Source organism: Sardina pilchardus, chromosome 15 (assembly GCF_963854185.1).
Source record: "Sardina pilchardus chromosome 15, fSarPil1.1, whole genome shotgun sequence".
NCBI classification, from domain to species: domain Eukaryota; kingdom Metazoa; phylum Chordata; class Actinopteri; order Clupeiformes; family Clupeidae; genus Sardina; species Sardina pilchardus.
The window spans coordinates 5,085,384-5,102,567 of NC_085008.1; the positions used below are offsets into that span (position 1 = coordinate 5,085,384).

Below are 17,184 nucleotides of genomic sequence, written 5' to 3' on the forward strand. Positions count from 1 at the left end.
CAACTGCAACTAGGCCTACAAGTGATGTCAAATTAAATATGGGAAACTCAGTTTGTTGAAGAAATGCAATCTCCCCTGATTCATCAAAAGTTAGATTCAGGAAATAACAAGGTTATGCCAAGCATTTTAGAGAACTGACATTTGGCAACAGTTGTTTCTGAGAAGGCCCTCTACAGAATCATTTCCCTTGTAACTGGAGCATAGTGTAGACTTACATTTTTAAGTATTTACTTAGATATATAATTACATTAAGAAGTATGATGGTTATGGAGGAGGTTATTGTAATAATAAATCAGTTGATACTGAAGTAAGAAAGTTGATGGGTAGGCCTACTACTTCATGTTAAAAAGGGGGGGGGGGGGGGGGGAGGTGCACATACGTCTTGTTAGTATGTCAGTTGCTAAAATGTTGCCGCAACAACATACAGTATGATATATATACTGTTGAAATCTGATAATGAGATAATCCCTAAAAATGCATTGCCCCATTAAGTTAAGTGTACACCCAATATCAGCCAAGGAGATACAACAGCTTATCATCTATTGGCATTTATTGCAAAATATGCCAGTAATATATAATTTAAATAAACCACATGATCAAACTTTCCAAGGACATGAATGTAAAATGTGACACTGCTCTACTCCATACAGTCATGTGACATTCACTTGTTACTACTGTAATGTCATGACAGTGAGTCACACTACTATTTCCCACTGTCTTGGTATGTCTACTAGACACACTTCACAGCTGGACTCAAAACAAACAGAATCCAATACCCTTCTATTTGCGTAAGTCTAAACCATACCAGCAGCTGTGTGCAATGCAGGTAACAATATACTTTTATGGAATTTTACTCCACATCAGCAGAACTCATATCATGTGTTAGTTGGAATCGATGTTACAACATCTGCTTTTATTGATTTCATTTAGGTGTACAACTGAAAGTTAAAACATTGGTTTAGAAATGAATCACTTTACATTATAAAAGAAAGTTAAAAAGAGGCAGCTTAGTTAAAAAATTGGAGACATTAACTTAATAAAGGGGAGAAAAAAAAACATACATGATAACAATACTCAAAAATATGCACGTAAATAACAATTTACCAAATATCCTACCTAAGAGTAATTTTTGCAACATTCCTCTATAATATATTAAAACATTTTCCAAAATATAAGTATACCTTTTGTTTTAGCATTTCCCAAGGTCAGTTCCATTTCTAACAGACCTGGTAAGGGGAGAGACGTCTTTAACAAAATGAAATGCAATCACAATGACCTTTTACCTTTGCAGCATTCAGAGGTGGCAGTGTGACAACATCTGTCTCTTTAATGTATTATTTAATGTTAAACACTGAAGTGAAACATCCCTTGATTATGGCTTTGCATGCAATACTTTGAGCCAGTACCATTTTCTTCTGTTTTTCATCCAATGCATTTATTTTTTTTAGGACAAAGTATAGATGCACCAAATTGTGCCAAGACATGTAGTACAAGAGGGGGGGTGGTGTGCTGAAAATGATTTAGAATTATTAAATATAGTCGTTCCCTTAACTGTAACATGTTATGACATTGACACTGCTTCAAAGACACCACATAAATATTGTATTTCTACACCCATTCTATGTCTACACCCTCCTGTGGTAGAGGTTTGGAATTAGTCTGTAGTAATTCAGATACAGGAGGACAAGACTGGGGAGAAGATGGATAATAAGGCCAAACAGTTGTATACGGTACTTCAACTGTTAACTAAAAACACACATTCCAATGCTTGGCCTTTGAAAGCAGAGTAAATGGCAACATGGTTTCAACATGCTGTGTAAAGTGTGATTCATAGTTTTGAAACAGCCGTAAGGGTGTCAGGTGAGTTTGGAGTTTAAGAAATATGTTTAATGCATGTTTACTAACTGAGCTCGGGCAGCTATCATATAAAAGGAGTAAATATCAGGATAGCAAAGGTCCACATACACTGGGGCCCTGTAAGCAGCAAAGACCATGCCATGTTGGTGTATCAGGAGAGGAGGAAGGGTGGTATCTCCTTTTTCACTTGGTATACAATACAGTATATACAAATGTGTGCACATCAGTCATTGCTGGTTGATGGTTTCTGATGTTGTGCATTTGTCTTCCCTGGTTACATCTGAACGAAATTACAAGATACAATCAATAACTCCACCACAATAGGAACTGTGCGTACTGTAGCAAGGAGCTCAAAAACATAGACTTGATCGCTTAAAATGTTTGGTGGTTTCCATGGCATGTTTACCTTATGCTATCATGCATAGGATACGAAATTTGATTGGAACAAAAATGTTCAGAATGTTATAGAGTACCTCTAAATTGCTACATGTTTACAGAACTGTAGTTGAACATGGTCAAGTAATATGGCAGGAAAAAAAGTGATTATGAAAAAAGGCTGCATAAAGAAAAATAGCAGAAGAATGGGAAATCCTGGCACCTACTTGTACTACATCTATTTTTTGTTTGTTTTCACTCATAAATGTCTATGATTTTTTTTCTGTTAAACCACTGAGACAGGGTACCAATGGTATGTCACTGGCTGACACATTGCTTCCCAGTTTCTTGAGGAATGCCTGTAGCATTCTATCAGGGTTCATTTTAAAAGCTCAGAACACCCACATCCTCCTTAAAGTAAAATCAAATCGGCCCTGAGCTTAACTTCATACGGATGACATGCTTTCGTTTAAAACCTGACCAGCAGTAAGGAAAACATTCATTTCTGCTGTGCCCTCTGCCCTACAGTCCATACTCCATTCACACTGGTAACGTGGCTGGAGACTCGCCGGTAGGGAGGGTAGTTTGTCATCTGTGCACTCATGCACTCAAACCCCATCCACTCAGATGCACTCGAAACCAAACAGCAAGACTAAGCCTGTTCCTGATTAAGGATGCACCAATTACCAATTCAATACTGACATAGTAGATACCAACGCCAGTCTGAAATGTTGGAATGATGTAAGATCAGATCAATATGTTGATGCCAATCACTTGAGAGCTTTGTTGTGAGCTTGTGAGGCTGCCACAATGATACGTGCTTGGGAGATTCAGTATGAGATTACAAAAAAAAAAAAAAAAAAAAAAAAAAAAACCCATGCCATAGCACATTTCTTTGTGACAGACAGCCTGCGCAGCACAGCAAAAGTAAACAGCAGATTGAGACTTGTCAAGTGAGCATTTTCAAAAGTGACAGTAACATTGTTATTGTCTGTTAATATTATATCATATCATATAATGTCTGCAGAATATGCATTCTTTTATGAAAAATCAAATGATTGGAGACTTATTTCATAGTCTGAGCTTACTGTCAACCTTTGTCTGAACTCAAGCCCAGGGCATGCTTTCCTCCCATTTGTGATCTCAGGGCTGGATCATGATTGGTACTGGTTAACACTTAGACAGCAGAATCAAATTTGTGATTTAGTGGCTAATTGGTGCATCCCTATTCCTGATTGACACTCTCTTTAACCTCCAGGGGAAGCGTGTCGAAGAGGTGGTCCTCCACGATGAGGCCGCTCTTGCGCAGCAGGTGGCACTGGCCAAGCTGGGCCGGCAGGCGGTCCAAACAGTTTCCCTTGAGCTCCAGGTGAGTCAACTGCATCAGCTGGCCCACTTTGTCTGGCAGGGTAGAGATGCAGTTGTGACCCAGACACAAAGTCCTTAGCTTGGTGCACTTGAACATCTGTTTGGGCACCACTTCCACCTTGTTGCCCGTGATGGCAAAATATTGGAGGTTCAGGAGGAAGCCCACTTCAGGTGGGATTATCGCCACGGTGTTGTGGCTGACGTCCAGGTACCTCAGCTTTAGCAGGTTGAACAGAGGGCTGGGTAAAGCATCTAACTTGTTATGTGAGAGATAGAGCGACTCAAGATTTTTGACATGGCTTATGGAGAGCGGAATGCTAATAATCTTATTGTGCCATAGTTTGAGGCAAATTAGCCTCTTGAGGTGCTGAAAGCTAATGATCTCTTCGATGGTGCGGATGTTGTTGGATTTCAAGTCCAGCTCTTGGAGGTTAGTCAAGCTAAAGATAGCATGGGGGATCCTTTCCAGTTCACAATTGTGCAGTTCCAGCTCTGCCAGGTTGATCATCTTTTTGAGACTGTTAAGTACCAAAAGTTTTGTACCGTCATTGTGCACCACCAGCTTGATGAGATGTGGTGACAGGTCTGTGATGTTGGTTGGGATTTTGGTGAGGTTGCTTTTGAGATGCAAGATCTTCAGATGCCGCAGATCTCTGAGGGACTCCAAACCAATCATCTTGTTGTTCTCAGAGTTCAAGTTACCCACCAGGTAGAGTTCCCTCAAACTCTTCAGCAAGTACACCCAGGTCGGGATCTCGGCGACATCTGTGAACTTGACATGAAGGCACCGAAGGTGGTCACGAAGGAAACTGAATGCTGTTTGCTCCACCTTTGCAGGACAATGGTAAAAGTGCAGCTCTTGGAGGTTTATCATCTGTGATACCTTCGCTGTGATCCTTGCTTCAGGGATCAGCTCCAACTTTAAGACCTCCAAGTCAGTGAGGTCAAAGACCGCATCAGGGACTCCCGAGAGCATAAAGAGGTGAAGCTCAAGCTTGTCTTGTGTGTTTCGAGTGACATGCTGTCGTAGTTTCTCAAACGTCCACTCGTGGTTAAGGCTTATCTCTCGCAGCTTGTTCTCACTCACCTCTGAGAGAAAGACGCCAAAACGCTTTGAGTATAGCTGGTCATACTGGTCCACCATGTGCAGCAGAAAAGCAAAGTCATTCTTAACATCTGGTATGTCACTAAAACTGCTTTCTTCCCTAACTTTTTCGAAGGAGTACTCTTTTAGTGGTCGTCTAAACAACCAGAAAAGGGTGTATATGCAAACCATGCCATAGACACATATGAGGGAAATATAGCTTACAAGCAGTTTCTTTAACATGAAGGCCATGTTATGAGTGCAGTGAAATGTTGCATAACCGGTCAAGTGTTTGATATTAGGTGTGCACACGTGTTTGAAATCAATGGACGCAACAAATGTCATTGTGTAGCAAAGAATTAAAATGAATTTCACTGTTTTGATTACTGTCTGAGCAACATACATCTTGTAGATCATGTCGCTGTCCTCTACATGTGCACGGAACTTCCTCACTTTCTCAAAAAGTGCCTTGGCCTGTTCACCATCTTTCTTATCTAAAATGGTCATACTTGGAAACTCGAAAACAGGCTTTTCAGCTGAGAACTTAACACCAGTCTTAGCAAGCATTGGTGTCGACTGATTTGGACTTCCCTCTTCACTGCTCGTAGAGACATGCTTTGGTAACAATGAAGCTCCAGTCAGTCTCTGCTTGTTTTCCTCAGAGTCCTCACAGGCTGTCTCTGACAAAGCCTTGGTGGTCCAGGGCGACTCAAAACATTTTCCCAGAATTGAGACAAAATGCTCAATTTTCGAGCTGGTCTTTGGATATTTGAACCAGAAGTTGCTGCTAACCATGAGTACTATAGTGTGAATGAGAGCTAGATATGGGAAATATTTCGAATACCATGGGAGAGCAACATGGTAACACATCTGATTGATGAAGACATACTGCTGGAAGTCCAAGTTCGTTTTAACCCCTGTGGGCTCAGGTTGCCCTACAGCACCTGAGTGGAGGAAGTGGATTTGGTGGACAACGCTATCGGGTTGGTCCTTTGAGGCAAGGGGTGCCGCTGCAAGGGTCACTCTGCTCGTTCCCGTTCCCGCTCCTGCTCCTGCTCCCGCTCCCGTCCCAGCCCAGTCGGAGAACTCCTCGGGCCGTGGGGTTGGAGAAGTGTCGGACTCGTCCCAGGACTCCAGGACGGGAAGGCATGCTACTTGGTCTTTGGTTAACTGCATCGTCCCAGCAAAAATTGCCAACATCAGCATGACAATGCCCAGGTAATCCATAAATACGTCCCACCATGGTTTCAGGATTCGGTAGGTCGGCTGGATGTCATTGAGAGAGGCAACTTCTGTGAGGGTAAACATTCCTGCAAAGACAGAGAAAACATATGATATAAATAAACAGGAATAATGCTCAGACCCGAACTGATTATAAGTTCTTTTTTTGACCACGCCCTGATAAAGGCCTAGATGGCTAAAAACGGTTGGCTTTTCTTTACTTTGGGCTACCCCATGTATTGATAGAGTTTTTAAACGATACATTCCTTGACTCAAAGGAAAGTGCCTTGGGTATGAATATTTTATGATATGTACTCTTAGATAGGGTACTAGGACATATCCTTCAAAACAGAAAAAAAAACCTTAATTGTGAATTAATAAAGGAAGCTTCTTGAACTTTTTTGTTAAACCTCAGAGGAGAGGGAGGAGACAGTGGCCTGCCTTTCTGTTCATCACACCACATGATGTGTTCCCTCTGAAGCTCATTTGAATCAGTATTCACACAGAACTCTATTCTTCCTGATTAAATTATCCATCACTGCGGGTACAAATATGACCACATGAAAACTGATATTGATCGAGATGTGAAATGAAGCCAAAAATAATGTTTTATGAAGTCTCCCTGGCCTCTCCTGATTGCCATTTCCATTGGCCCGTATTGACTATAGCAGCTCATCTTACACACTGCTGGGCCTTGCTCAAGAGCACTACAGACGCAAACAAATCATAGACAATAGGTGACCTTCTCGCTCTCTGAGAAATAACACATGAGCCAGAAAACCAAAGCTAATTCAACCAGTGTACGAGGAAGATTGGGTGGTGATGACACAATGTCCTGAGTAGGAGTGCATTCCTTCCTAGTATTATACTGAACACTTAGATGGCCTGATAGGAAAAACAAAAACAGGCTAGGCTTTGTCTGTATGTGGAATTGAACAAATATTGAGCATGTGACAAAAAAAATCAAATACAAGAAACGCAAACTATTACATGAATTTCCCATTTTACATATGGTGTAACAACAGTATGTGTACTGTATGTGAAAAATATGATTAAAGTAGTCACAAGTTACATTCTAGAGCAAACATGTTGCTATGGTTCTCACCAATTCTCAACATGTGAATACATTTCTAGGAAGACATTATTAGAAAGCTGTTTGTCTTGTCTGTTTAGTGAACAGGAACCTCATTGCATGCCTGAACTCATTCACCTGGTATTAAACACCTTGAAATCAACAGGGAGTGATAAGTGAGTGATATACCACACTGATACTCTGGTGCCTGCTACAGCTTTAACAGCCACATTCCTTTCCTTCATTTTAACAAGGTCTTTCAAGTCGTAGCTTTGTTCTTTCACTTTGCTTATCCCATTTTACCCCTCTCAAACTTCATCCTCGTCCTGAAAGGAAAGGTCGCTTTAGCTTTGATGTCAACATATCAACTGTAAAGGCCAGTCAAAAGGGGTTTATTTCAGATGCGCCATTGGTCGCTAAATTTGGAATGTCTGGTTCTACAACTGAGTAGTGTCGGAGATCATGATTCTAGTGTGGAATTTAGCAGTGACAGCACTGTGAAAAAAAACATCTGATCAATGAAGCAGAGTGGACGAGTGGAGACCAGAATGATACGCTTCTCTGTCTATAAAATAGTGGGGTTTAAAATCTTAACAGGAAAAAAGCACACTTCAATGGTTCCTCTTCTGTAATTTAGTACAATTAACTTAATTATAGATCCATGTTTGGCCTACACTGCATACTTGATGTTAAACACATCCAAATTGCATGTATCCCTTGATAATGAATATTCCCTTTTAACAGACTTGGTCAAACATGTCAAGATAAGTTAGAGTCTGTTGACTGCTACAGAGTGGCACAACCAGCGGCATAAGGCTACATGGTCAGTGAAGGTTAGCTATTCATCAATCATGACAATCACTACTTTTCTTGCTACCTTGGTAGGAGCAAGAGAGAGGATGTCAATTTGAATGTGGCCGAAGTAATGTCTTTCACTTAAGAGGCACAAAGAGAGAGAGGAGGGGGAGGAGTAACAGAAGGCTGACAAGAGGGGAATCAGTTAGTCTAGACTCTATTTACATCAATAGCAAATGTTTTTCATGGTGTGCTTCTCCATGGTGGTCCTTATTGAGGCCATCTGCCTGACTGCTCATTAGTTCCCAAAAACATCTGTTTCTCCCACTTCTGGTCTGCAGAGCCCATCACCCCTCTCGTGGTCAACCAATATTACAAATTAAAGTCTTGTGGTATGTTGTGCCATAAAAGCGATACAAATTAAACCCTGGAGTTTATTGCGCGACGCAGACACACAGACACAGGCAGTGGAATCCAAGTCAATCAATGGGCAGGGTCCATGTCTAATCTTTGAACAAGGACTCTTGTGTATGATACAAACAAGAGACAGAGCAAGTCAGGTTCCAGAGAGATTTCTGAATCATATTCCAGCTCATTGTGTTTACCCAACACACTCATCTTTGTCTTTTCTGAATCTTTTGGCTTCATCCAATCCCTCTTCAGCTATAATGGGAGGACAAACAGATTGGGAAAATGATCAATCAGTGCTTTGTGGCCAATTTCCATCTACTCCAAATGACCACTGATAAACATTACATAATGGTGCAGGCCTACAAAATACCTTACATGCGATTCATTTGGGAGTTCTACAATTCCCCCCTGAAGGATCCAGACCAACCCCGGGAGAATGCTGCTCACTCTGCGTTTTAACAACGTTATGTAATGGTTGTGTGAGAAATAATGGTTGAATGCGGCTAAGGAATGAACAGTAATGAGGACACATTTGGAAAACAAAGGGTGGAGGGGGGGGGGCAGAATCATAACTAAACTGGCTACTGAGGCCTGAAAGCCAAAAATATTCTGATTCTACATTAGTGCAGCAGAGCACACCACTCTCCACACTCCTCTAAAGACTCATTCACACAAGAATCCTGGCTAAGTCCCAGTACAAAAAAAGGGTTAGACAACTTTTTTTCCATTCATACACACACACTCCCCTGTGAAGATAAAGCAGGTCTTCTCTATGCTCACATACACTGTGAGAGCGAACATGCAAGGTCAGGTGTATTATCTCTTTGCTACTAACTATACAAGCTATTGCTGCCCTTACTGCAAGGCTTCTATCTCTAATCTTTGCTATAGATATATCTTAACCAGTTGCACTTGCTAGTGTGCTCATGAACTGGCCATGTAGCAAAGCTGCATGAGCATCCTTTCAACCCATTCCTTCTATGTTATGATTTGAACACTGGGGTCTAAACTCTGAATTTAATGGTGTATTAAACAGTTTCAAACTAGGTATCAGTGCATACTAACAAGCAGTTAGCATAACAACTATGGGTGCGTTCTGACTTGTCTTCTTTTTCTGACAAGGGAAATTGTGCAAATTGCTTTTTCAATTTAAAAAACCTGTCATTGTTTTTGTTGCAAAAAGCAGCCGGAAGCATCCTTTTGTAACATGCAAGTATTTTCTTGTGATTGGTCATCTGACATTGTCAGTTTTTCTGCTAGAAGTTGAACATTTCCCAACTTTAAAAAAACATCTCTAAGCTGCAGAAAAAGACCCCCAACATTGTTCTTTTTTTTCTTTTAAAGAAGCCAAGGGCTTTTAAAAAAAAACACGGTCTACTCCATAGGATTATAATGTAAAATCGACGCCAGCAGCTGAGAAAAATATGCCTAGTCTGCATACCCTACAACTTTAGTTTAGGGAACACAATGTTAACCATTAATACATACAGGGTTCCTATCCACATGAAATGTAAAAGACTTTTCACTGACAAATAAACTGAATTTCTGAACTATATGACGATGGGTACAATATACCAACTAAAAATGTCATGACAGTCACATAGCGATAAAGGATCCTTTTTATATATATATCTAGACCGACTAGTTGCTTATTAAGGATTTACCATCAACTAATGGCCTCCTGATTAAGAAGAAATTTTTCAATAAAGACCTTGATAGATGCTTAATACAGACCTTATTGCACACTAATACATACACACATATTAGTACGTACTGTATGTATAAATGGTTAACAAGTGTTCCCTAAACTGAAGTGTTACCCAAGTAGGTTACGTAAACAGCAACCAAGAAATATGCTGTGATCACAACCACTTGTGGCTACACAAAGACATTAAATAATTCTGAGAGAAATTTTGGTTTATGATACCATCCCCCCTTCCCTTTCTCGACTTCATTCACACATTCAATCCTATTGTTCAATTACCACTAGAGTGTTTTGTGTGAATGGGGTATAAATAGCTATATACGCTGAAAACTGCATTCTTCTCAGTTGACAAAAAAATATTAATGTCATGGTGACCCAATTTGAAAAACCTATTCTAATGAAATTGTTTAAAATAAGTTTACATATACATATCAGTTCAACACCACTGTTAGGCGTACAGGCTGAGGCATGCACTGAGAGTAGGTATTCAGATGTTGCAATTAATATTGTGGTGTCAATGCTATTAGAAGATCATTTGCAAAGCCGCTGCTTCTTAAGATTGTGCCACAGTATTCAGATGCTCTTATTGTGATTGGGAACATGTCATTTTTGAACTGCTGACATACATGTTCAATGACACACCAATGGTGGGAGTAAAGCATAGTTCATCTCAAAGCATAACATAGGCTACCTACACCCAGCTCCAAAATGTTACTGGTCTCTACTCTCTGCCTGATTATACTGTATCTTTCTTGTTGAGCCTTATGGGAACACAATGAACACGTGTGATCACTTGCCTTCCTGGTTCAGAAGTTCCTTAGGAGGTTCACATTCATCTTACAAGATTCTGTTGGATAAATCCATTGTTATGGCAAAATATGTTCAACACAATACAATTGGTTTGTGGTTAGCCAAACTGTGACAATCCCTCTTTTCCATTTTTACAGCATATATGTAGCCTAGAGCCCACAACATTTGAGGTTGGGAAATTCAGGTCGAGAGTTGCACCACTGACAAGCTATATGAGCGTATGAAAACTTGCTGACCCATCAAATCATCCGGGTGGGCTTTATACAGTGATGGACAGATATTCAGACATAAGATATTCAGATATTTAGATAAAAGCGCCTATCCATTCGCCTAACCTGAGTGCACGTCTGTTGATTTTGTTTACATCAAAACGCTTGTTGCTAAAGACACTAGATATTTAGGTGTCGCTATCTTGTCTGTTGTTAAATATCTTGACAGCGCAATACATTTTACTGTAAAAACAAACAGAAAAGATAGGAGCAATTAAGGCATTTGTCGAGAAGAAGGATATTTGGCTGTTCTCCCTATAGGATCGCTGCTCCGATTGGTTAGATCTATCCAATTGTGTGTAGAGGCACCCCCCCCCCTCGGTTCAAACACGCCCCACAATCTTACACAATGGTACAGTAGACTGACATTCTGAATATAAATTATTATGGCAACATCAGGCTAGTATACTAGCTTAGCCTTAGGCTAGTGACTCAATCAGATACAATGAAATATTTGATTGGAATGACTACTTGAAGATAATAAGGTTGTGTTTCATACAAAACTACAATGGTTCATCTAATAGTAAGATAATGTGGCTTGATAATAGGACAGCCCTGGCTTTCCCTTCTTTTTACAGTGTATGCCATATCCTGAATCTTCTCTAGCATGAGTAGGCTACTCATTAATATTGATGGTAAGTCTCTGCTCAGTATCCTAGGCCATTCTGGGGGGCCATATCACTAGACCTCTCAGTAAGTGGAGTGCCCTGTTAGCATTACTGTGTAATAACATAGTGGACAGGAAGAAAGGCTGACAGGGAAACTGGGCCAGACAGAAAGAAAGAAACAACATGCTTTCAAAGCACACTTACATTTACTGTTAATTAGTGGTAAAACTTCCCTGCATAAAACTACTCTAGACTGAGAATTAATGTGCTTAAATGTCTGTTTCTGCTTACTCCAAAGACTTAAGTCTTTGAGCATCTCCCATGCCATAAAAGCAGTTTGAAAGTGAAACTCACTTACGTCAGTTCCTTTTTAAGGTCTGATGCACTCACTGCACAGGCAGACATGGGATCTACATCAGACACATGAAGTTAGCATTGCTTAGCATTAGCCATGTGAGGGCCCATGCTATTCTTTCCAGACTGGGGGGTTGTTGACAATGACAGCAGTGACAAAAGTAACACACCCAGTGATTCTGAGAAACCAAAGTGTGAGAATGTGAAAGGACATGATTGTGTGTGTGCGTGTCTGTGCGTGTGTGTGTGTGTGTGTGTGTGTGTGTGTGTGTGTGTGTGTGTGTGTGTGTGTGTAAGACACACAGAGAGAGAGAGAGAGAGTTTGTGTATGTGTATCAGTGCATTAATTTACACTGTTTATGTTGAAGTAGGCTATACACAATCTACCCTTCCATTTGAAGCGTCTTAGTCACAGCTACATGTGGAAATCATTAACGTGCCAAAGGAAAGACAAGTTTTGTGCTGAAACAGCTACTAATCGGCAATGGTTCCACACATCACGCTCTCTCACTGCATGCAGAGTTGTATAGGTATTTGGAGTAGGTCATTAGCACTAGCCCAAATAGGCTCAAACAAGGGCTTAAATCCACAAAATCAACATGACAATAGACGTTACAGGACCTGCCTGACCCCTCTGTCACACCCCCATTGACTCGCTGAAATAACGTAATTTTCCACAGCTGACTCACTCAACTAACTCAGTGTGTACCACAATGATGACAATCCACATAGCCTGGGGCAAATTAACTTCCCCGTGTTTTTTTCCCCATGTGCCCAGAATCTCCTCCAGGACCTCACTGTGCTGGGTTAGGATTACAGGAGCAGTTGACTAAATAGTGGTTTCACTAGTGAGCCTTTTCTAATAACACGTTAAACAACTACACTCTTTTGTTTATTAATTTATTCCAAGGAGATGGTTAAACAGAAATACAAAGTAACAAACTGAATTAAACTGGCCAGCGACTGAGCATGATTCTAAAAGTGAACAGGACAAACTAAGTACACCTACACCCACATCTATACCTCTGTGGTGAGTTACAATTGAAACTGAATGCATGTTACATCTGAAGATGTAGTGTGAGGAATTCACATGCACAAGGGATGGAAACAGACAACTACGCATCATGTCCATTAGTGTACACCATGGACCAGTGTGAAACAACAGACCCCACCCTGTCTGTGGGGTTCGGAAACCAATTTCACAATCACGCTGGTAACACAATACCAGCAACAGACTAAACCAATTGCGTTCATGGGTAACCTCATTCAACCTCAATCTGGTTATTTTTTTACAAAGTAGGTCACAAGCAGAAGAGCAATGCAAAAGCACTCTCATTTGCCAGAGCTCAAACAACATGACTAAACTGACATTACAAGCAACCAATGGGAGTTCTGTGTGCACCCAGGCAGATTTTATTGACACTGGGACTACCATATGTCTCTCAATAGTTGGTGGGGTGTACATGGCGACTGAATGCAATTGGTCACAGCTGCCATAGGGCATAGCCTACCCGAATGCTAAGAGAAATCTGAAATATCATTGCCAATAAGGTAGGTTCACAGAGGGTCCCAATGTATTGGCTTTAATAAAGTTTGTCTAAAATATGCAAATACTCAAATAGTATGTCAGCAAGTGTAGGCTATTCAATCAGTGGTGTAGTCTAATGGACCTCAGCTGTCTACAATGGCAGTGGCCAGGCCACCTATGGAGGGGGAGACAGAGAATATTATATGTAAATAAATTCCATATTTCATATAGACTTTCGTTGCCTACTGTAAAACAGTTTCTTACACTGTTTAGAGTACTGTTTCAAATAAAATGGATGACATGTTAAGTTCAAACAAAACGTGGACATATAGCCTACACACCATACAGTAGCATACGGCCTAAACTTCAGAGTAGCCTGTAGACGCACCATTAGCCTATTCCAAACACACGCCACTTCATTGACATCTGTTGAAATGTAGTCAGAGTTAGGACAATGGAATTCTCTGTCAGATACAAAGAGCCCGGTTTCAGTAACCAAGTTTCTTTGTACTGCAACCACCTACGATCAAAGTGCCGAAGTCATTACAAATAGCCCAAATAGTTACTATGTTACATTCAAGTCCAGCGTGGAGACGGCATGGCAGTCGTAAAACGGACACAAACTAAGCAGCAGCCACAGCTAGCACTGCTGTTGTGCAGACAGTAAGAATAGCCCACCTAGGAGTCAAAATCACACCACATACGATCGCACATATTCTCGCAGATCTGTGACATAGAACAGCATAACGTTAGCCTACTTACTGTGTTGTTAGTCGGCATCTACATAGGCATCATGAACTGCTACCAACACCCTCACCATATAACGGTACAGAATACGGTTTGGTGCACGGAGGTTACATGAAATGTCCAGCAGCTGAATGTAGGTTGATTATGTGGACATCACTGTTAACACAGGTTCTCTTCAAGATCCACTCCGCGATTCGGGAGCCGTCGATTTTGGTCCGTGTTTCAGGCTGCTACGGTAGAAAGCATCAGCGCCATTGTGGTCCAGCACCGTGTTTACAGTGCGCGTGGAAGAAAGTAGGCTTGAGCCGTTGTGACACAGCATTTCTATGGGCCAGTTCTACCATTAGTACACTATCAACTGTAAATTAAAACCTCATCCACACTATTTGCGTGCTTCATCAGTCAAAAGAAATCCGGCGTGTGCTATTTACATCCGCCTTCGTGTCTCCAAGTTTTCCTCCTCTGCAGTAGGTGAGCCAACTAGAAATTATTTCTAGATGTTTCATCTAACGAGAAATTCCCCAGTCGAGAGAAATATGGCTACACCAGCAAGTGTTAAATTATCTACTATTTTAAGAGTCGATCGTCGTCTTGTTACGTCGTAGGCTAAGCGTAACCATCTTTTGTCCCATTTTACTGAGACATGCTGTCCGCTCTTGTAGGCTACAGTGCTGTGCGCCCGGTACAGCTAACCAGTCTGCACCAGTTTTCCTAACAATTTGCCAGCTGCGCCTCGTTCACGCACTGCATGTGATGGACATGACATATAATAGGAAAGAGAACAAAATCACCATACCTCAATCTAGAAGGGTCATTGTCCAGTCAAATTCATCAGTATAGCCTAACCATCGTCTTTGATTTTCTTATTCCGAGTGAAGATATCCGAGACTACAGTTTATTACAGTTTAGGCTACTGTAGGTAACAGGAAGTGGCAGAGGGCGGCACTGAAGTTTCTTAAAAGTGCGAGACGGGTTTGTACCTGCCGGATTAAGGAGGTCAGTGTCAGTGAGGAAACCATGTCTGGTTGGTTACACTGCATGGTAATGTGGGTGTTGCCATGACCCATCGCCTTAAGAAAGTCAGACGATCTATTAATGTATCACCGAATGAACTTTGCCTCTGGTAATAACTACAGTCCGTTCAGCTGGAAACAGCCCCGATCGTGTTCTTCAGTTACGATTGAAGTAAGCAGTAGCCTATGTTACCCTAGGTTACTTTGGTCCAATACGGCATATGACACATACTGTAGAGTAGGCCTTAATAGGCTACTGCAATTAATGAATAATGTAGCCTATACACCCACAAGCGTAGGTCTATCAGAGCGCACAAGTTGTCATTACACACTCAATAACGTCTTTGTTTGTCCATGTTCTACGATGGGTGTCAACAGAACAAACCCCAAAAAGTAAGGCATACAAATGTGCTAAGGGAACAGTCACTTATGTAGCCTAGTAGCCTTTAGGCAAACTACCCTACACATTTTCAACAGGCTAGGCCAGATCCGGCGGCCTCTGCCACAATGTTGATCACATCAACACGGCGATATGCTGGCTGGAAAATGGTAAAGAGACAATGTTATGAAGGCTACAGCAGGTCATCATTAGTCTACAAACCTTCAACTCCAGTCCATCAGCATTTATGTGATAGAATATGTCCTCTTGGTATATGCCATGCTTTTCCAACAGCACATAGGCTATAACATGGAGTCAACCATATGGCAGCAAATAAGAAGATTAAAGCTTTTGCCTTGCTTGTCCTTCTGGGACACCATACTGTGATATGGGCAGAGGCTGCAGGTAGCCCACATCTTCCCTGAAGGAATGAACCAGTTGTTAAGTCTATTATCAATAGCTTAACATTTCTATGTGAAAGGTCAATGTCCTGGCTTATTCAATTTAGAACACTATATTTATTATAATTCTATTAGACTTCTATTTAATTAAAAAAATGTCATTATCACCCTCATCCCATTTCTCTCATGGGACGAATAATTAGCTGTCTCTAGAATTATGAAATATTAGAAAATATGTGAGTGACATCTGGTAGCCTATGTGGTATGTGGTATGTACTGTAGATCTAGTGTAGCCTATCTTTGGAACTTCAGGTGAACTGACATTGCAAAGCACTGAGTGAAACATCAATTGAATTTTTCATGGTAGTGCATTTTAACATCCCACCAAACAGCCCATTTGTATAGCCAATTTGTATTACTTGAACATATGAGATGGTGATGTGGATTAACATGTGGCTGCAGGCACACACAGTGGCCAGCAGCTTACTTGTCACTGTGAAGAACCGCAGACCCCCATATTCCCCTATTCCTAACACACACACACACACACACACACGCACACACACTTTCTCTCTCTCTCTCTCTCTCTCTCTCTCTCTCTCTTCAGCTGAAAGCTTGAAAATGTACACTGACAAGGTGAATCCTACATCCCACCTCCAAATGTGCGCTATTGGCTGTGGCTGTGGCATACATGGGGAAATTTCTTGGCATTTGAGCACAGCCTCCGCCTGTGCGGGGAGAGAACAGGCAGGTTCCAGCCAGTTCAAACTAGATGAGATACAACCAGGGCCCAGCCTTGGTTCAGCCCCAGAGGGAAATGAAAATTCAAGATGTGAGGGCTTTTTTAAGTGAGAGAAAATAAAAAGGAAGTCCTTCTGTCAAATGGTGTGAAGAAGCTTGCTGTGGGCGTGGGGAAGCCCATTAACAATTGTTAATGAATGTGTGTGACAGACACTGTTCACCCTATTTGTGTAGAGCACCACGATAGAAGTTAGACAGAAAGCTAGGCAGGCCGTGACATGGGCTTACTTTAACCAAAACACTTTAATAGTAAGTAGTAAGTCCCATTTTGCGTGAGAATGTACATTATAACTATATCGTTACAGTGTCACAAAATTGTAATTTACAAAGAAATCATAATCCGTTGAAACCGCTTGTAATGAGAGCAGAGAAAAAATTGTGGTTAC

The 17,184-nt window shown here is 41.1% G+C and overlaps 1 protein-coding gene across 3 annotated transcripts; it reads right to left on the reverse strand.

Moving 5' to 3' along the window:
• Positions 1-880: 880 nt before the first annotated feature.
• Positions 881-15,194, reverse strand: lrrc8db (leucine rich repeat containing 8 VRAC subunit Db). 3 transcript variants are annotated; one of them, XM_062555678.1, is made up of 2 exons: positions 15,001-15,194; positions 881-5,994 (listed from the first exon to the last, which is right to left on the reverse strand). In XM_062555678.1, exon 2 carries the CDS (start codon positions 5,990-5,992, stop codon positions 3,458-3,460), a length of 2,535 nt encoding a protein of 844 aa, XP_062411662.1. In that variant the 5' UTR covers positions 5,993-5,994; positions 15,001-15,194; the 3' UTR covers positions 881-3,457. The 3 variants fall into 3 exon arrangements, with proteins under 3 accessions (XP_062411662.1, XP_062411663.1, XP_062411661.1); XM_062555679.1 differs by lacking the exon at positions 15,001-15,194 and adding an exon at positions 14,220-14,910; XM_062555677.1 differs by lacking the exon at positions 15,001-15,194 and adding an exon at positions 8,378-8,405.
• Positions 15,195-17,184: the final 1,990 nt, after the last annotated feature.